Source organism: Natator depressus, chromosome 2 (genome assembly GCF_965152275.1).
Source record: "Natator depressus isolate rNatDep1 chromosome 2, rNatDep2.hap1, whole genome shotgun sequence".
Lineage (NCBI taxonomy): Eukaryota > Metazoa > Chordata > Testudines > Cheloniidae > Natator > Natator depressus.
This window is the reverse complement of record NC_134235.1, coordinates 148,184,589-148,205,495: the sequence shown is the minus strand read 5'-3', so window position 1 is coordinate 148,205,495 and position 20,907 is coordinate 148,184,589. Positions and strand designations below refer to the sequence as shown.

General features: G+C 43.3%; 1 protein-coding gene across 2 annotated transcripts in view; it reads left to right on the top strand.

Annotated features, from left to right (window-relative positions):
- The window catches only part of ANKS6 (ankyrin repeat and sterile alpha motif domain containing 6), an 87,000-nt gene that overhangs the window by 40,858 nt on the left and 25,235 nt on the right, over window positions 1-20,907 (top strand). For both annotated transcript variants that reach the window (XM_074945098.1, XM_074945099.1), the window contains exons 12-13: window positions 10,317-10,509; window positions 13,436-13,552. In XM_074945098.1, the coding sequence (XP_074801199.1) occupies window positions 10,317-10,509; window positions 13,436-13,552 (310 nt within the window). The remainder of the gene's footprint in view (window positions 1-10,316; window positions 10,510-13,435; window positions 13,553-20,907) is intronic.

The window sequence follows — 20,907 nt, the reverse complement described above, 5'->3', positions numbered from 1 at the left end:
AAGAATTAAGGCTCCGATTTGGCAAAATACTTAAGCATATGCTTAACTTTAATTTTGAAGCCAGTGGAACTTAAGAACATGTGTGAGTGCTCTCCTGAACTGGAGCCAGAGAAAAAAGCTTGTGTAATAAGGAAGAGATAACCCAAACATTTTTCTAGGGAAGCAGAATAATATAACTTTAAGCTTTAGCTTCATGAAGAAATTTATTTGTAAGCACTTAGAAAATGTCCAGCTGAAGCTCAAGGTTCATAAACAGCTAATTGTGGCAAACAATTCTGATGACCTTTTGCAATACTATTACGAGTCAGAGCCACAATTCAGCAAAGTACTTAAGCACATACCAAAATTTAAACACATCAGTGGGACTGTTGATATACCTTACTGAACAGGGGCCTTGGTGAAAAGAGGGAATCCAGATTAAACCCTGTTATGTCCGGTGATCTTGTTACAGTTGTTTCACACTGCTTTTACTCTAGTGACTTCAAGACAGTTTTTCTTAATTTACACCAGTCTGTGATCAGGATCAGGTCCAGTATTCTTAGATTTTGGTCAAGTTTTTGATGTGGTCCTGCCTGAGAATCTAATGGAAAAGTTAGAATATTTTTTTGCAACAAATTCCGGGGAATGGATACAAATTGACTGATAGACCATTAGTGGAGAGAGAGAGAGAATATGCATGTCATTTTGCAGGGATTACTTTAGCACTCAGTATTGTATTAATATTATTATAATTGATCTAGAGCAAGGTTTCTCAACTTCAGGGCTTTGGAGCTGTGCTCCGGCTCTGCTCCAGCTCCAGGCAAAAACCTGCAGCTCCACTGCTCTGGAGCTGCTTCGCACTCCAGCTCCAGGCTCCGCTCCAAAGCCCTGCTCAGCTTCTCCTCTGCTACTCCCAAACCACTATTTTTTTCTTCTGTGATTGTATAAACAAGAATCTTTTATGCAGTTTCAGCTAAAAAGGCCAAAAATGCTGTAATAGGAACAGGACTGCATTTGTGATTTGTGTAACCGTAATAATATCTGTAACATTGTCTGGCAACCATATGTCTGATAGTTTTTTGAGAGTGTGTCAATGAGGATCCCAGTGTAGGTGCACATGTGGCTCACGCACAAGTCTTTTGAATAGCAGTGTCTATTGAGGTTATGCATGCGCCCTGTGCCTCCTTGTGGTTTTGTGCAAGAGTATAAAGGATGGAGCTGCCACAACCTTCCCTCAGTTCCCTCTTGGTAGCAAGCAAGGAATCCGGTGAGTGTCTGAACCACTGCCCTTTTCAGAGCTTTATAACCTTTGTTTTATTCTCAAATCTACTGTGAGAAGAACACTGTCCTCCCCCTTAATCTGTACTTAGGGTCCTACCAAATTCATGGCTGTGAAAAACGTGTCACAGACTATGAAATCTAGTCTCCCCCGTGAAATCTGGTCTTTTGGGTGCTTTTACCCTATACTATTCAGATTTCATGGGGGAGACAAGCGTTTCTCAAACTGTGGGCCGCGACCCCAAAGGAGGTTGTGGGGGGAGGAGGGGATTGCAAGTTTACTGTATGGGGGTTGCCATATTGCCACCATTACTTCTGCACTGCCTTAAGAGAACGGTGGCTGCTGGGCAGACACCCAGCTCTGAAGGCAGTGCCCCACCAGAAGCAGTGCAGAAGTAAGGGTGGCAATACCATGCCATGCCACCCTTCTGTGCCGCTGCCTTCACAGCTGGGTGGCTGGAGAGTGGCAGCTGCTGGCCAGTGTCCCAGCTCTGAAGGCAGCAGCACAGAAGTAAGGGTGGCAGCACTATACCATGTTATCCTTACTTCTGCACTGCTGCTGGCAGGGGCGCTGCCTTCAGAGCTGGGCTCCTGGCCAGCAGCTGCTGCTCTCCAGTGGCCCAGCTCTGAATGCAGCGCCACCACCAGCAGTAAGGCTGGCAATACTGCAACCCCTCCACAATAACCTTGCGACCCTCCCACATCCCTATTTTGGGTTAGGACCCCTACAGTTACAACAGTGAAATTTTAGATTTAAAATTATGAAATCATGAAATTATCGATTTTTAAAGTCCTATGACCATGAAATTGACCAAAATAGTGAATTTGGTAGAGCCCTATCTATACTTGATTGCTATTGGCATTAAAAAATTAATCTAAATTAATCTGACTACTCCCTTGTCCAGCGAAGTGAGGCATTTTGTGCCAACCACCTTCTGGACTCTAAACTGTCTGGATTCAAACCTTGTCCATCCTACGATGGCCTTATCCCCCAGACTGATGGACACATGTGATGCCTTTTATGCCTGTCACAGGTACTCAGTTTGCTGGTCTGTCTCCTTGAGGACCCATAAGTCAAGGGACGTTTGTCTCAAGCTATACTTATTGGAGAACTCCAAGAGGGTCCCTTTGGATCCGGAGGCAGTAACTGCAAAGCCAGAACTGAAGAAGTCACCTGGTGCCCCCTCAAGCAGGCACCATGCTCCGGGATCCAGTAGTGAGAAGAAGACACCCACAAGAGTGCTGAGAACACTGGGACTGGCTACCTCAGTGCCAGTGGCCTCAATTCCACCAACCTTAGAACCAGCAGTCTCAACACTGGCAGCCTTGACATCGACCCAGATACCAAAGGATCCGGCACCTGCGCTCCCCACACTTCAGCCCTTACCACCCAAGAGACAAGCCAATATGTAGTATAAAGATTGCTTCAAACATCAGGCTGGTTCTTCCTGAAGGAAGCATCCCAAACAAAACTACTCAAAGTATTTTGCCACCCTAAGGGCAGGGGATGCAGGCCAGACCACGAGTGCTGTGCAGGAGTGATGACACTGAAGATGACATCGGTACAGGTGATCAAGCCAATCACAGCCTCAAGATTCATGACACTTGAAGAATCAACAAGACCTCCCAAGGCCTGCTGCACATTGAGACCTTGGTGGCACAGGCATCATCAGTACTGGGGCTGTACGTCCCACATCGTCCACCATTTGAGGAGGTATATTCCTCATTCCCTTCATCAAGCTATTCATTTTTGCCAGCATCAAATATGGAATCAGAAAGTGACCCCAGAAGGAGACCAGAGGTCAAGGCTCCGCCTCAAGCCTGATGTGAATGGCAGTAGACTGCCAACTGCAACTGCACCAGTATCCATATGCCACCCTGGCCATTTTGGTCTTACTGGGAAACATCGTCACATGAGTCCTGGAGCAGATCCCCTTTCCACGCTTAAAAAAAGTGAAGGAGTTCTCACTCACTAGTGGTATTGTTTGTTAATGAGGCCTCCCACATCAGAGTGAGACTGGGATCAACCGTAACCAACAACAGAGGGACAACAGGAACCCCAGACCTTATCCAAGGAGTCAGACAAAGCAGTGACACTGGTGTCCACTTCAGTGACTGATGATTTCATGGTATTCCATGATCCCCTGACCATGGAGACCCTGGGCATTGAAACCACAGTGATACAGTAAAAGTCCCAAAACCTCATTGACATCTTGAACTCTATGACAATGGCCAATATCACTCTTTCCATCAGCAAGGGTATACTCAAGCTGGTGAAGGGGCTTTGGCAGACTTTCTGCCACATCCAAACAGGTGGAAAAGAATATCAAATATCTCAATAGGGCTTTGAACACTTCTATGCCCATCCATACCCAGGGTCCCTGGTGGTGTCAGCAGTGCAAGAGAAGTCCAAATCTAGAAAGGGCACCCTGAAGGACAAGGACACTAAGACACTGGACTTCTTCGGACACAAGGCATACTCCTTGACCTCATTACAACTTCACATGGTGAACTGTCAGGCCCTGTTTGAAAAGTATAACTTGCTCACATGGGTGGAAGTGACTCCCTTCCTATCCAAGTTCCCACAGGAGTATAGGGAGAAACTGAAGGAGATTATAAAAGAGGGTCAGAAGTTCATTAGAACAGCATTGCAAGTGGCTATGAATGCAGCCAGTGCGACTGCTAGATCAGTGGTCATGGCCATAACCATTATATGGGCTTGAAGTGTCTAGTGTCCCCAAAGAGGTCCAATCCACTATAGACTATAGAGGGGACAGAGCTCTGGAGCTCTTCAGCAGCCTCACTGATGAAGTGCGCCATTCACTTAAGGACTCAAGGGCCAAGCTAAGATCCCTGGGGATCTGTACCGCAGCCCCTACCACAAGCCCCATAAATACCAGCCCCAACAAAGGCAGTGAACACTGACCTACTCTCAAGAGTGACAGCATCCATCATTCCATCCCTTAAGGCTAAGGACTGGTTTGTGACTTTTGACTTACAGGACTTATACGTCCACAAAGACGTCTATCCAGCCCACAGGATGCACCTCAGAGTCACTGCCACCAGTCATTTGACTTTTCACAAGGACAAGGTGAAACCAGATTCTAGGTTCATCGCCACGGGGTCTTTGATTGAGATGGAATTCTATACATTGATTTACCTGTTTTCTTCCTGAAACCTCACTGTGCACTGGGAGAGAAGAAGTTACACACTCTGGATGTTTTCAGAGCCTTACTCTATTACATCAACGGGACCATGCTGTTCAGATGCTTCCCCAGTTATTTCTAGTGTGGCGAGGCACCTCTTTCACTCATCGGGCTCAGCATTTCCCCTTTGCCCATGCGGGGACCTGGTGTAAATCAGTCCCACTCCAGAGAGTTTTTATTCTTCATGGGGGTGGTTATTTTCTGATACTTACAAGTTGGGCCACAGGGTAGGCCCAAGCAGTACTCTTCAGCCAAACAAACAAACCAAATTCATAACACAAAAAGGGAATACCTTTCCCTTCTCCCTCTCTAGGCTGTTGCCCTGTTATACTGGCTTCTGGGTGCCAGTTCTTCCCCACACAGCAGTTAGCTTGGTTGCTGCCCCTACAGGGAGTAGAGGAGCCTTCCACCCAGGAGAAGCCTTTTCTCCCTGTTGCCACTACCCTTGCTGCATCTTGTCTCTCCTCTCTCTCTCTCTCACAAGAAAGAGGGGGTTTTAAATGTCACAGGCAGCCATTCATTGGACTCAGGTGTCGCTAATTGACCTGAGGTATTCTCTTTTCAGCTCATAGAGAAAAGGGCCTTTACCATTCTGTTGCTGATACACTTGCCTTCCACCACTCTCTCCTAGCTGTCCAGCCTGACTTTGTCACACTGGGGATGGCCGGCGATTCCATAAGTCAGACCATCTCATCACAAAGAGTATCTATGTTGATAAAACAGTGCATCTCGCTTTGTTACCAGCTGGTTGGTCTAGACCTATAGAATGCTAAGAGTCACTCCACTAGAGCTCAAGCAACATCCTCCACCTGCTTCTGATATGTATTGCTATCTGAAATCTGCAAGACAGTGATGTAGAGTAACCCACTGACCTTGCTGAACATGATGCATTGGACTTAGATGCTAGGTCAGTTGCTAAGTTTGGGGGAGCAGTACTGATGTTACTATTTGACTAGTGAAGCTGAAACTCCTCAGTCCCACATCTGACGAGGATACTGCTTGCCAGCCACTTACAGTGTGATCCTCACTGACACACACTGGAATAATAAAGAATGGTACTTTACCCTATAGTAACTGTAGTTCTTTGAGAGTTGTTGGAATTGTGGGATCCACAACTCCCCTCTTTTGAAGCCCATAGCAAACATGGGCTTTGAATTGCAAGGAGGAAACTCACAGAAGGTTGCAGCCACTCCACCTCACATGGGAAAAGGAGGAGACACAGGTGCATGTGTGGCCCCAACTGACGCTGCTATTCAAAAGACACCCCTGTTGCACACATTAAGTGCATGTGCCCCTACCGTCGGATTCAAAATCTTGAAGAGCCTCAACTACTTGGGGTAAGTAACCATTTTAGGTTGAAAAAAAAGGGCTCTGACAGTTTTACATATTTTAAAAATGAAGCTCGTCTGTATCTCTCACAGAACTACTCAGGGCCCAACTTGAGGGTCACAGCCCCAAATCTGAGAATGACTAGTGTAGGAGGTGTAGTGATTTTATGTTGATCAAGGTTGCAGGCAGTGTCAAACTAGAAGAGATTAGAAAAGCCGCGCAGAAAGGAAAGCAATTGAAGAATAACCTACAGGACTAAGGATTAGAGAACTGAGCATAAATCACTGAGATTGTAATTAATTTAGATAAATGCAGACAATGCACTTGAAGAGATTAGATAGAGATGATGAGATTACTGGTTCTGTGGATGAAGGGAAAGCAGTGGATGTATTGTTTCTTGACTTTAGCAAAGCTTTTGACACGATCTCCCACAGTATTCTTGTCAGCAAGTTAAAGAAGTATGGGCTGGATGAATGCACTATAAGGTGGGTAGAAAGTTGGCTAGATTGTCGGGCTCAACGGGTAGTGATCAATGGCTCCATGTCTAGTTGGCAGCCGGTGTCAAGTGGAGTGCCCCAGGGGTCGGTCCTGGGGCCGGTTTTGTTCAATATCTTCATAAATGATCTGGAGGATGGTGTGGATTGCACTCTCAGCAAATTTGCGGATGATACTAAACTAGGAGGAGTGGTAGATATGCTGGAGGGCAGGGATAGGATACAGAGGGACCTAGACAAATTGGAGGATTGGGCCAAAAGAAATCTGATGAGGTTCAATAAGGATAAGTGCAGGGTCCTGCACTTAGGACGGAAGAACTCAATGCACCGCTACAGACTAGGGACCGAATGGCTAGGCAGCAGTTCTGCGGAAAAGGACCTAGGGGTGACAGTGGACGAGAAGCTGGATATGAATCAGCAGTGTGCCCTTGTTGCCAAGAAGGCCAATGGCATTTTGGGATGTATAAGTAGGGGCATAGCCAGCAGATCGAGGGACGTGATCGTTCCCCTCTATTCGACATTGGTGAGGCCTCATCTGGAGTACTGTGTCCAGTTTTGGGCCCCACACTACAAGAAGGATGTGGATAAATTGGAGAGAGTCCAGCGAAGGGCAACAAAAATGATTAGGGGTCTGGAACACATGACTTATGAGGAGAGGCTGAGGGAACTGGGATTGTTTAGTCTGCAGAAGAGAAGAATGAGGGGGGATTTGATAGCTGCTTTCAACTACCTGAGAGGTGGTTCCAAAGAGGATGGTTCTAGACTATTCTCAGTGGTAGAAGAGGACAGGACAAGGAGTAATGGTCTCAAGTTGCAGTGGGGGAGGTTTAGGTTGGATATTAGGAAAAACTTTTTCACTAGGAAGGTGGTGAAACACTGGAATGCGTTACCTAGGGAGGTAATGTTACCTTCCTTAGAAGTTTTTAAGGTCAGGCTTGACAAAGCCCTGTCTGGGATGATTTAACTGGGGATTGGTCCTGCTTTGAGCAGGGGGTTGGACTAGATGACCTCCTGAGGTCCCTTCCAACCCTGATATTCTATGATTCTATGATTCTAAGAAAAAAACCCTCTGAAGAACAAAATGACAGATAATAGGATAGAAAGAGGTAATACAGAGAGGGATTTGGGGATTCAATATGAGAGAAAAAATTAGATATGGGCTTGCAGCTGCTGCTGCAAAAAAGCAAATATTGTATTAGACCAGCGGTGGGCAAACTTTTTGGCCCGAGGGCCACATCGGGGTTGTGCAACTGTATGGAGGGCCAGGTAGGGAAGGCTGTGCCTCCCCAAACAGCCTGGTCCCTGCCACCTATCCACCCCCTCCCACTTCCCGCCCCCCCTCAGAAACCCCGACCCATTCAATCCTTCCTGCTTCTTGACCCTTGACCGCCCCCTCCCAGGACCTCCACCCCAACCGCCCCGGGACCCCACCCCCATCCAACTCCCCCTGCTCCCCATCCCCTGACCGCCTCCCCCCACCCAGAACTTCCGTCCCATCCAACCAGCCCCTGCTCCCTGTCCCCTGACTGCCCTGGGGACCCCCTGCCCCTTATCCAACATCCCCGCTCCCCGCCCCTTTACCATGCTGGAGCCAGCCACCCTGCTGAGCTGCCCGGCAGGAGCAGCAGGCCAGAGCTCTGGCAGCACGTCGAGCTGAGGCTGTGGGGGAGGGGCCAGGGGCCAGCCTCCCCGACCAGGAGCTCAAGGACAGGGCAGGATGGTCCCACGGGCTGTAGATTGCCCACCTCTGTATTAGACTATGTAAATCATGGCTGTTTGACATGCAGGACTAAGGAGGTAATAATATTATTAATATTAATAAGTAATAATACAATTTCCAAAGGACCAGGGAGCAAATTTGTCCCTGCATAAATTCCAAGATGTGCTGGTGGCTAGCTCAGGCTAGGGTGGCCTAAGAGCTTCACTAACTTGCAACCCTATAGCAATGACCTATATGAGCTTCTGCAAAGATACAGAATCACTAGGATATTATGTCTTATGTGTGCCTTATAGCCCCCTTGCACCAGTCTAACTAGCATAAAGGGGCCTTAAGACAACTGTGAATCTAGGAGCCCAGGGGAAAGTCATCTAGATTCCTTGGGCCCATATATAATGCAAACTTTAAACTAGGTGGTGCATGGCTTCAGAGTAATTTGTAAGATGAGGTGTAATGGCTCTGTTTGACAGGGTCTGTTCAGAAACATGTATGCTCACATTCATCATCCATGCCATTTTTCCATTTCCATGCTGTCATATATTTAATAAATATATGTGAAATGAATATATACAGAACAGTTTGTCACTTCCCCTAGTGTTATATAATCATATAAATACTAAGGATGTAGCGAAAAACTTCACACATCATGGCTCCAGTTCAGCAAAGCACTTAAACACATCTCTGACTTCTAAACTTTTGATGAAGTCCTATTGATGGTGTGACCGGGATTCCAGGGGAGCCAACTGAGGTCACTCAATTAGGGTGAACTGCAAAGAACGTGGCAGACAATCCCCAAAGATGGTGGATATTCCAAGACTTAGATTTACCAAGCCAGCACAAAACAGCTTCTATAATACCTCACTGGTTACCCAGAAGCCAACAACACAGTTCCCTGAAAGCAACCCAGCCTTAGGCCTCCACCCAGAAACCAAGTCAAATATGATGAGGATTACTGAAAATCTTATTCATCATATAAGAAAGTTCTACCAATCCCAAAGATTTGGACACATTATCTCCCAGGTTAATGAATATTTCAGATCTTACCCAAATACACACTTACAGCCAATTCTTATTAACTAAACTAAAATTTATTAAAAAAGAAAAAAGAGTACTGATTAAAAGATCAATATACATACAGACATGAGTACAGTTCTTGAGATTAGATTCATAGGAGAGATGGTGAGCCATGTAGTTGCAAAGAGTTCTTTCAGAAATAGTCCATAGGTTATAGTCCAATGCCCATATTCAGAGTGGTTCAGGTGAGACTGGAGATCTCAATCTTATGACTTAAGCTTTCCCTACATGAAGCATCAAGCAGATCTGAGATAAAAAGGATTGGGACCCAAGGCATCTTTATACAGTTTCAGGCCATCTTGGGACAGCTCGGAGTGCTTCAGCGAACAATAGGCAATTATGGGGACTTTTGAATAGATCCATTTCCTAAGCATCTCTGGTAATTATCCACACAGATTAACATAAGGCAATTTATCCATTCGACAGTCTGTCACAAACTTTAAAGAGACATATAAACAATGACATCATTTCATCTGAGATTAATCTATATGTTAATATTCCCTTTTGATCTTTGAATCAACAGCTATAGTGACAGACAGGAAGTGTCTGTTTACATGGCGAGCATTAAAAAATATATGAGTACACACATACAATTAGTATTACCTCTAATTTCTAACAATATAGGTTTGCATTTCAAAGTTCTAGCCTATCTACCATGGAGTGGCCTTAATTACCATTTACATACTGTTCTAACATCTCTCTAATGGCTGACTCTGGGTCAATTATCCTGCAGGATGCTTAATCCTTTCTGGCCATACGTTGTATTTTGTATAAGATTTGTTGCAATTGTATAACAGTGGTAGCAACAATGATTTGCATGGTCAGATTTTAATTAGATAACGTCACAGATGGTCAATCAGATGATCTTAAGTATGTTGTTGAATCAGGGCCTAAATTATGTTTTTAAATCAGTAGTGCTTTAGTTAAATCTGTGAATGAAAAACTTGTATCCAAAGTTAAGATAATGCTATCCTTTATAAACAGTTATTTAAATGAACATTTACATCTCTTTTTGTTTGGAGTGGGGAATTACTGCTTTATTCCAGTCCTGAGAGATTAACAAATACCCTTTCCTTTTGGGGTGAGATTTTCAGTTGGTATGAATCAGTGTAGCTCCATTGACTTCAATAAGCACAATCTTAAAGATCTGTTTAAGTGCTTTGCTGAATTGCGGCCTTAATTAAAATAATTAATTGAAGGTAGTTTTAGTTAACAAAAACATTTCTATTTTAACTGTAGCAGAAACTGGAGATGAACAAAAGACCTCCATCTGGAACCTCATCTACATCTAAAAGCACATCACCAACTCTCACACCATCCCCATCTCCATCCCCATCCCCTAAGGTTCACAATGCGGAGTCCTCTCTGTCTTCCTTTCACAGACAAGCCAAGAGCAATGGTGGCTCCAGCAGTGGAACTATTACTGATGAAGGTGAGTGGATCACTATTGTCAAGAAAATAAAGTTTTACAAGCCATAATGATACTGGTTTTGTGTATGAGGGGAAAAAAATGAGTCTTGTTTCCTTTTTAGAAATTTAAAAATATTCTGTTTCTAACAGTTTAAGATTGGCAGCTCCTTAACTCTTAACTCTTCAGCTGCTCCATCCCCCAAAGCCTTTGAGTCCCATCCACATGGAAAAGTTTCTTTGGTGTGTGACGGGCAGGACTGATCATGTAGCAGAGCTACTCTGCCCCACATCCTCTATTATGAATCCTCTTTTCTACACTTTGCACAGTGTAATTTGAGCGTAGCAAGTGCCCTTTTGATTACGTTCCAAATGGAACTGAAATGGATATGGTTCTTTTTATTGAACAAATTCATTTAAATGCTACATTATCTTATGACAGTTTGGGTTGATGATGTCAGCAGGTACTAATAATCTTTAATTAGAGCAGTGCATTATTTTTATTTTATTGATTTATTATTCTTTGAGAGAGTGAGGGGTTTTAAAAAAATGTTTAGGACTTTCCCAGTTAGATTACAACTTTTTAAGTTGAAATTTTGGCCCTAAGCTATTGTCCTGATATTAATTACCCTGTTACGCTGTTGAAAATAGAAAATAGTTGATTTTGATATTTCTGGAAATTGGATTGTTAATATATGAGTCTTCTTAGAATTTTAGGTAACACATCCCTAAATGTTTTGTATCATTTCTGTTGATGCACTGTATTCATTTTGAGAAAGTCAGGACTGATTCTACTTTCACATATTCTAATTTTATTTTGGTGGTTTAATTCCATTTACTTTAGGGAGTGACTTCCAATTTATATTAGCATAAAGGGGAGCAGAATTTGCCTCACTAACTGTTCTTGTACTGCAGACTGGCTGTTATAGAGAGGACCTACTAATGGAGGAAATCTTTTCATATTTTAGTTCATGCCATTTTAAGGGGACGGCTTAGTAGTGTAAAAATTTTAGGTTTCCAATAGCCTAGAGACAAAAGACTCATAGACTTTAAGGTCAGATGGAACCATCATGATCATCTAATCTGACTTCCTGCACATTGAAAGCCACAGAACCTCACTCACCCACTCCTGTAATAGGATTGCCAGGCATCTGGTTTTCGGCCAGAACACCCAGTCGAAAAGGGACCTTGGCGGCTCCGGTCAGTACTGCTGACTGGACTGTTAAAAGTCCAGTCATCGGTGCAGTGGGGCTAAGGCAGGCTCTTTGCCTGCCCTGGCTCCGCATGGCTCCCTGAAGCAGCGACATGTCCTCTGGCTCCTAGGCGCAGGGGCGGTCAGGGAGGCTCCTCATGCAGCCCCTGCCCTGAGTGCTGGCTCCGCAGCTCCCATTGCCTGAGAACTGCAGCCAATCGGAGCTGCGGGGGCAGCGTCTGCAGGCGAGGGCAGCACACGGAGCCTCCCTGGCTAGCCCTGTGCTTAGGAGCCAGAGGACATGTCGCCGCTTAAGGGAGCGCCTCAGGCAAGTGCCGCCCGGAGCCCACCTCGCACCTGAACCCTTCCCCCAGCCCTAAGCCCCCTCCCATACCCCAATCGCCTGCCCCATCCCTGAACCCCCTCCCGCACCCAAACTCCCTCCCAGAGCCTGCACCCTACACTCCCTTCTGTACCCCTACCTCAGCCCTGAGCCCCTCCTGCACCCCAAACCCCTCTTCCTCAGCCCCATCCTAGAGCCCACAGCCCCAGCCAGAGCCCTCACCTCCTCCGCCCCACACTCCAACCCCCTGCCCTGAGCCCCCTCCTATACTCTGAACCCCTCCGACTCAGCCCAGAGCCCCCTCCTGCACCCTGATCCCCCTGCCCCAGCCCGGAGCCCCCCGTTGCACCCTGAGCCCACTGCCCCAGCCTGGAGCCCCTTTCCACACTCTGAACCCCTCAGCCCCGCCCAGAGCCCCCTCCTGTACCCGAAACCCCTCATCCCCAGCCCCATACCAGAGTCTGTACCCTCAGCCGGAGCCCTAACCCCCCCAGCTCCCCAACCCTCTGCCCCAGCCCTGAGCCCCCTCCCGCACCCTGAACCCCTCATTTCTTGCTCCACTCTGGAGCCCAGCCCCCAGCCAGAGCCCGCACCCCTGCCCCAACCCCGAACCCTTCTTGGCTCCACCCCCTCAGCCCAGAGCCCCCTCCTGTACCCCAAACCCCTCATCCCTGGCCCCACCCCAGGGCCCGCACCCTCGGCCGGAGCCCTCACCCCTTCCCATACCCCTGCCCCAACCCGGTGAAAATGAGCGAGTGAGCAAGACTGGGGGAGAGCAAGCGATGGAGGAAGTGAGTGAGCGGCAGTGGGGCCTTGGAGAAGGAGCAGGGCCAGGGCGGGGTAGGGAGCGGGGCAAGAGCGTACATGTTTTTGCAATGAGAAAGTTGGCAACCCTATCCTGTAATGGCCCTGACCACATTTTGAACACTGACTGACAGGTTAACCACATCCCTGAAAGCCTTAGAACCAGCTGAAACTCTTCAAATCTGGCATCCAAACTGCTCCCCCTACAAAATCGTGGAACTGTGTCACAATCCCAGACTTGATGCTTCTGTGCTACAGTAAAATGTGTTCACAGCAGGTCTACTCTGAGATTGAGGATTAAGGCTCTATGGCTACACCAGTAGTGCTGTGGCACTATAAGCTTCCTCACCTCCAATGACATAAGGGTTCAGAGACCCTATTGCAGTGCCAGAGCCACAGTGCTGAGCTTACTCAGTGGTAGTGCACACACACTCAGAAGCCCTATGATAAGTAAAATTAATAAACTAAAAAATAATAAATTCAAAGGGCTTGTTACAATACTCAAGATTTTCTTTATTTCACACAAAAAAGTAGGCAGTTGATTTGCACATATTCTTATAATATAGTTATAGTGAGCATAGGGTTTAAAAGATTTGTGTGGTTTCTTTTTAGGCAACCAGTTGGTGGACCATCAAAAACCTGTCCACAGTTTGAGAACCTCTGACATAGAGAATCATGAAAGAAGAAACCATGTGAGAGTAAAAGGAGTTTGTGAAAACTTGGAGAAAGGTAATCTCTCCCATGCAGAATGTCATTGATGGGGCTTTAAATCTGAGCACAGTAGAAGTATTAGTAGATAGATCCCTCAGAGCCCTCTTTCTCTCCAGTGACATAACTGATAAAATTATACATTATTATCAACAAACAAGTTCTGGTGAAAAAGGGCTAGAGAGCACAATATCTTCTGTGAAAGCCCAAAATCCAGATATTTCAGGATTGTTCAGAGAAATGAGAGAACTAGTTAAGGAACTGAGGAAAAAAGGGATAGAAGATACTAATGGGGTTTCCTAATTTACCTTATCTTCTCCTGTAAGAATAAAACCTTTAGATTTTACTGCTAACCACTGTTAAGCGTTCACAATCAGTTTTACTGCTGACCATTGTAGTTCACAGTCTGACCCTTTGCTTTTAAAGATCTAAGGATGTCTACACTAGACTTTTCCCTGGGGATCAGTTTATGGTATAGAACAAACATTTGTAGCCTGGATCAAACGTGGGAGCAGTGTCCTCAGCAGCTTTTAGAAATATGTCAAGTATGTTGAATTAATTGGCAGTCAATTAACTTGAGGTAAAAATGTCTAATGAAGATGAGCATTAAGATGAGGACTGCTTCCTGAGTTGTCCACAACCTTGAAGCACCCCTCATTTGTAAACAAGGATGCTCCCAAGAGGGACTTAAAGGAGGAATCAGTCCTTCAAGATATCTTTTATTTTAGTTTGAGTTTTTGTAAAACTGAGAGGGATTTCATAACTGCTAAGGCCAGAAGGGACCATTGTGATGATCTAGTCTGACCTCTTGTATAACAGAGGGCCATAGATCTTTCCCAAAATAATTCCTAGAGCATAGAAAAACATGCACCCTAGATTTAAAAATTGTCAGTGATGGTGAATCCACCATGACCCTTAGTAAAATGTTCCAGTGATTAATTACCCTCACTGTCAAAAAATTACACCTTATTTCCAGTCTGAATTTCTCTAGCTTCAACTTCCAGCCATTGGATCATCTTATACATTTGTCTGCTAGATTGAAGAACCCATTATTAAATATTTGTTCTCCATGTGGATACTTGGAGAATGTAATCAAATGACCCCCTTATCCTTGCCTTTGTTAAGCTAAATAGATTGAGCTTTTTGAGATATAGCTATAAGGCATGTTTAATCATTCCTGTGGCTCTTCTGTGAACCCTCTCCAATTTATCAACATCCTTCTTGAATTGTGAGCACCAGAACTGGACACTGTATTCCAGCAGTAGTCACACCATAGCTAAATACAAAAGTAAAATAACCTCTCTAGTCTTACTTGAGATTCCCGTTTATGCCACTCAGGATCTCATTAACTCTTTTGCCACAATGTCGTATTAGAAGCTGATGCTGAGTTGATTATACACGATGACTCTCAAATCTTTTCCAGAGTCATTGCTTCCCAGTATAGAGTTTCCCATCCTCTAAGTATGGCCTACATCTTTGTTCCTAGATGAATACATTTACATTTGGCCATATTAACATGCATATTGTTTCCTTGTGTCCAGTTTACCAAGTGATCCAGATTGGTGTTTATCAGTGACCTATCATCTTAATTATTTACCACTCCCCCAATTTTTGTGTCATCTGAAAACTTGATCAGTGATGAATTTATGTTTTCTTCCAGCTCACTGATAAAAATGTTAAATAGTGTAGGGCCAAGAACCCATCTCTGCAGGACCCCACTAGAAACACACCCACTTAATGATTTTTCTCTGTTTACAGTTAAATTTTGAGAACTATCAGTTAGCCAGTTTTTAAACCATTTAATGTGGGCCTTGTTAATTTTATATCATTCAATTTTTTTCATCAAAATCTTGTTTGGTACCAAGTCAAAGTATGATATGTCAACACTGTTACCTTTGTCAGCCAAACTTGTAATCTCATCACAAAAAGATATAGTTAGTTTGACAGGAACTATTTTCCATAAAGCCATTTTGATTTGTATTAATTATATTATCCTCTTTTAATTCTTTATTAATCGAGTCCCACATCAGTTGCTCCTTTATCTTGCCTGAGATTGATATCAGGCTTACAAGTCTATGATTAACCAGGAAATCCCATTTACTCATATTAAAAATTTGCACATTAGCTTTCTTCCAGTCTTCTGGAACTTCGCCAGTGCTCCAAGACTTTTTGAAAAGCAATGTTAATCGTCCAACAAACTCCTGAGTCAGATCTTTTAAAACTCTTAGATGCAAGTTATCAGGACCTGCTAATTTAAAAATGTCTGACTTTAGTAGCTGTTGTTTAACATCCTCCAGAGATGTTAGTGGAATGGAAAGAATGTTGTTATTACCATGTCATCTATTTTTTCCCCAAATACGGAACAGAAATCTTTACTGAAGATGTTTGACTTTTCTGCATTATTACTGATAATTCTACCATTTCCAGCTAGTAATTGACCAATATCATTGTCAGGATTCTTTTTGTTCCTAATATATTTTAAAAACTCCTTATTGTCCTTAATTCTGCTGGCCATATATTTCTCCTTGTGTCTCTTTGCTTCCCTTATCAGCTTTCTACAGTTCCTAACTTCTGATTTATATACACTACTCTCAACTCCCCCTTTCAAGTCCTCTTTGGTGTGATTGTATTAATGGGGGAAAGAAAAAGATAGTTAAAAGTGGAAGAAGAAAATATAAAGAGAAAAATGTTTGTGAGAGGATTGCAAGTCTCATTATTTAAAGTAAGTCTGTAGGATCTCCCAGGGAAATGTTTTTACAATAATATTATTATTATTGTGTAATTCCATAATTTACATTTTTGTAATTTTCAGTTTGGTTGCTTATTTTACTTTGGCTTCTCAAAATAAATTGTCTTTTTTGGTAGAATGGCAGAAAGAAAGTATAAATCAGGTGAGGAGACGAAGCTACAGAAACTTCTAGGACAATATATCCAGTCTAATATTAGCAGCGATGACTATTTGTAGAACTCTTTTGATATAGTTTAAATATTTAACTAATTGTGATAAAATTTCAAAGTGTGTTTGAAAAAGATTTTTAGCTATCAAGGCCTCCAACTTTTAATTTCTCTAGATCTTGCAAGGGAAACCCAAGCCCACAGATTGAAATTCAATAATCGGATTGTGCAGGGCTTTGTTGTGCAGGAGAAAGGGAAGAGCTGTTAGGAAGCCAGTTATGGCTTCTGTATTCTTAATCTGCCCCAATCCTTCATTTAATGGACCATATGCAAACTATAATTGACACCAATTGCACAAAGCAGCTCAGGCGTTGCAAAGAGATCAGAACTTGAGCAGGGAATCTGGCCCCAAATATTTAAAAGCAGTTCCAAATAAGATTAGTGTACAGAAGGCAGCATTTTATGTAACAAAGCTGCATATTATGAGAATAAGAAATATGTTTATCTTGACTTTGAAACTTGATATTTTTAATTTTCAAACCGTCCTAAAACAACTTCAAAGGAGAGTCAGTCGTTTGGAATTATTAATGACTGATTTTTTCAAAAAATAGATTGTTACTATTTTTCTAAGAAGAACAAGCCCTTAAGCACTCAAGTTATTGGAGTTTAAAATTTTATTCTTGATGTGTGGAAAATTGATACTGTTTGAGTTATGCAACATATCTCACTTGCAGCACCATGACAGATATTTATTTATTTTTCTTCTGTCCGGCTAAGATATAATTCACTTATTTTTCTGAGGCTATTATAATACGTGTTCTGTTTTCTTCCCGTATTTTTGGCTGAAATACATTAGGCTATTTTTTATGTCGTCTTTTAAAACTGAGACATAAAATAAGGAAAGGAAAATCTAAAAGACTTAGGTAAGAAAGTTCTTTGATGCTAAGGGATTCTCGAGGATTCTGTGTAGCCTGGTGAGTAAGTCACCCACCTTGGAGGTAGGAGATGTGGAGTCAAACTGCTCATCTGAGTCAGGCAGAGAGAAGATCTGAATCACATTTCCTGCACCTCCCAGGAGAGTGACTTAATCATCACGCTGTAGAATCACTTACTCTGACCCAGTGAATAATTTTGTCTTTATACAAAGTGGAACAGCTTCAGGGGGAGAAATTGAGAGCAGTCCTCCCCAGAATAGCCTATAACCTGGTAGTTAGGCTTCGCATCTGGGAGGAGGGAGAGCTGAGTTTAAAAGTCCCTTCTGCAGAGTGGGGATGCTAACATAGGTTTCCCACATCCCAGGCAAGTACTTTAACCATGGGGCTAAAGATTATTGTGGATAGACAGACACACACATACACAGTTTTCTGAAGCTGATCAGACCTTTTCCAATTTGCTGACAAATACCAAAAACATTTTTTGAACAATACTGAATATTCAAGAACAGAAGTACCACAATTCTGGGCCAGACCAATGGTCCATCTTTCACACTATCCTGCTTCTCACAGTGATCAGTACCAGAGTTTCAGGGGAGTGTACAGAACAGGACGGTGGGAATAATCCAACCCGCGTTCCTCTTCCAGCTTTGGGTAGTCAGAGGTTTAGGGTTGTCTGATCATGGGGAGACATCTCTGACCATCTTGAGAATAGCCATTGATGGACCTGTCCTCCATGAACTTATCTAGTTCCTTTTTTAACCCAGTTATACTTTTTGACCATCACAACAGGGCATGGCAATGAGTTCCACAGGTAAATTTTGTGTTGTGTGACAAATGTACTTCCTCTTGTTTGTATTAAACCTGCTGCCTATTAATTTCATTGGCTGACCCCTGATTTTTTGTATTGTGGAAAAGAGTAAATAACACTACTCTATTCACTTTTTCTGTACCATTCATGATGTTAGACTTTGATCATATCCCATTTGAGTCTTCTCTTTTCTAAGCTGGACAGCCCTAGTCTTCTTAGTCTGTCCTTGTATGGAAGTTGTTCCACACCCTTTATCATCTTTGTTGCCCTTCTCTGAATCTTTTCCAGTCCCACTGTTTCCTTTTTGAGATGGGGCAACTAGAACTGTACAAAGTGGTGTGGGTGCACCATGGATTTATATAGTGACATTATGATATTTTCCTGCCTTACTTTCTGTCTCTTTCCTAGTAGTTTCTAATATTCTTTTAGCCTTTTTACTGCTGCTGAGCATTAAGCTGAAGTTTTCAGAGATCTATCCACTGTGACTCCAGGATCTCTTTCTTGAGTGGTAACAGCTAATTTAGACCCCGTCGTTATGCATGTGTAGTTGGGATTACCCCGCTATTCTGATTTTTTTGGTTTTCTGGCCAAACTAAAAAATCTATTATCCTCCCAGCCCCAGGTGGACATGATAAGATTTCTCATATTCGGTAGCCTTCAACAATAATAAAAAACAACTGTGCCTCTGATATGTGAGTGTTACATAGATTTTTTTTTCTAGCAATCATTGTCTTGGAGATGATTGTTACATGGGAAATGCTCTTTCTGTCATAACATAATTTGAATAGTTATGGAGTCATTGTTAGGCTCAATGGTTGATTGATTACATTATTAGCAATATATAATTAGAAGTAGCATACTATTCACTTGAATGCATTGTTTGTTTGTGTATTAAAATTAATGGTAACAGTCTTAATAATGTAGTAAAATAATGAAAGGCAATAACTGAAATTAAGAAAATGCAGCTTCATATTACCCTTCTACATACAATGCACTTTAAATTGGGATAAGGGGATTCTTTAAAGGCGGCTTCATTTTGGTATACATAGTTTGTATCAGTACCTATAAAACTGTTGCTATTTTTCTCCTCATGAAAGAAAACGCAAGACATGGAAAGTAGTTACTATTATGTGAGGAGTTACTGAGTGGTGCTGTTAACACATAATCTTACAAATTCTTTTTCTTAGCATGTGAACAGTGTATAGTTATCGAATAAATGCTGTATTTTTGTTACATTTGCAATGGAGATTCTTTGGGGGTAGTTGTTGCATACAGCAAGTGTGGTTTGCTTTCTGCCCTAATCTCTCTAACTAGAGATAATTGCTTGGAGTAGAGTGGCTTCCTGGGAACCAGGCAGTAGAGTTAGGGCTGAGATTCCTGAGAGAGGGAATTGCATGTATGTTGTTTGTGACCCACTGTAGTTCAAAAGCAAGTGCATAGAGTGTAAATAAATAACTTGAAATTAAGAAAATATCCTGACTTGGCATCCTTGATTTCTCCTCCAAAGGGAAGCCAACCTTCCAGGCCTCAAAGTCTGCTTCCACTTAGCACAGAGGCAACTATCTATTTTCTAAAAGGAGTCTTAGTAGAAGAAAATGCTTCCAGTGGGGCCCATATGTGCTTCTAAATCAAGGGCTGTCAGCATTCAACACCTGTTTTAAGATTCTAGACATGATTAGAGGAGGGCAACTTGTGGTAGGCAGGAGCTTCAGTTGCACTATGGAATCAAAGCTTGATAGGGCTGTGACCGGGTGCCTGGATGGGCCACACTGAGAATGCTACACTCAGGGCAGATTGTAGGGAATAGGGAAGACCATCTCCAAAACTGATAATTTATTCTATAATGAGATTCACCAAGCCAGTAACAAAACAGCTTCTGTAACACCTCACTGATTAGCAAGAAGCCAAATACTGTCCCCTTTAAATTCTAATCCTTGGTCCCCATCTAGACAGCCAAGTCTAATATAGTGAGGGGTTACTGAAAACTGGATTCACCATATGTGAGGTTCACCAATCCCAAAGGACCGGACACTTATCCCCAGGTCATTATGAGTCTCAGATCTTACCCAATAATCGCGCAGATGCCTGTCCTTTAGTAAGTAAAAGACTAAAGGTTTAATAATAAAAGGAAAAAGAAAGAAAAAAGTTGCAAAAGGCTAAAAGATCAATATACATACAAATATGTGTAAAATCCTTAAGTCAGTTTCATAACAGAGATGGTGAGGCTGCTGATTTATACAAGTCTTTCTGGAATCAATCTAAAAAGTTATAGTCCAATAGACAGTCCAGGTGTAGAGTACAGTAACTCCTCACTTAACGTCCTCCCGCTTAACGTTGTTTCAAAGTTACGTCGCTGCTCAATTAGGGAACACGATCGTTTAAAGTTGTGCAATGCACCCTTATAACATTGTTTGGCTGCCTGCTCTGTACACTGCATGTAAGATTTTGTGGAAGAGCAGCGACTTTACAAGGGAGCATTGCACAATTCCCTCTTCTCTGCCTCCTTCCCCTCCCTCCCAGCACTTCCCCCACCGCCAAACAGCTGTTTAGCGACGCTTAGGACTTTCTGGGAGTGAGGGGAAGGAACGGGGAAGCGCTGCATCTCCACTCCTCCCCCTCCCTCCCAGAAAGTCCTAAGTGCCGCCAAACAGCTGTTTGGTGGTGCTTAGGACTTTCTGGGGACGGGGAAGGAGCGGGGATGCAGCATGCTCTGGAGAGGAGGTGGAGTGGAGGTGGGC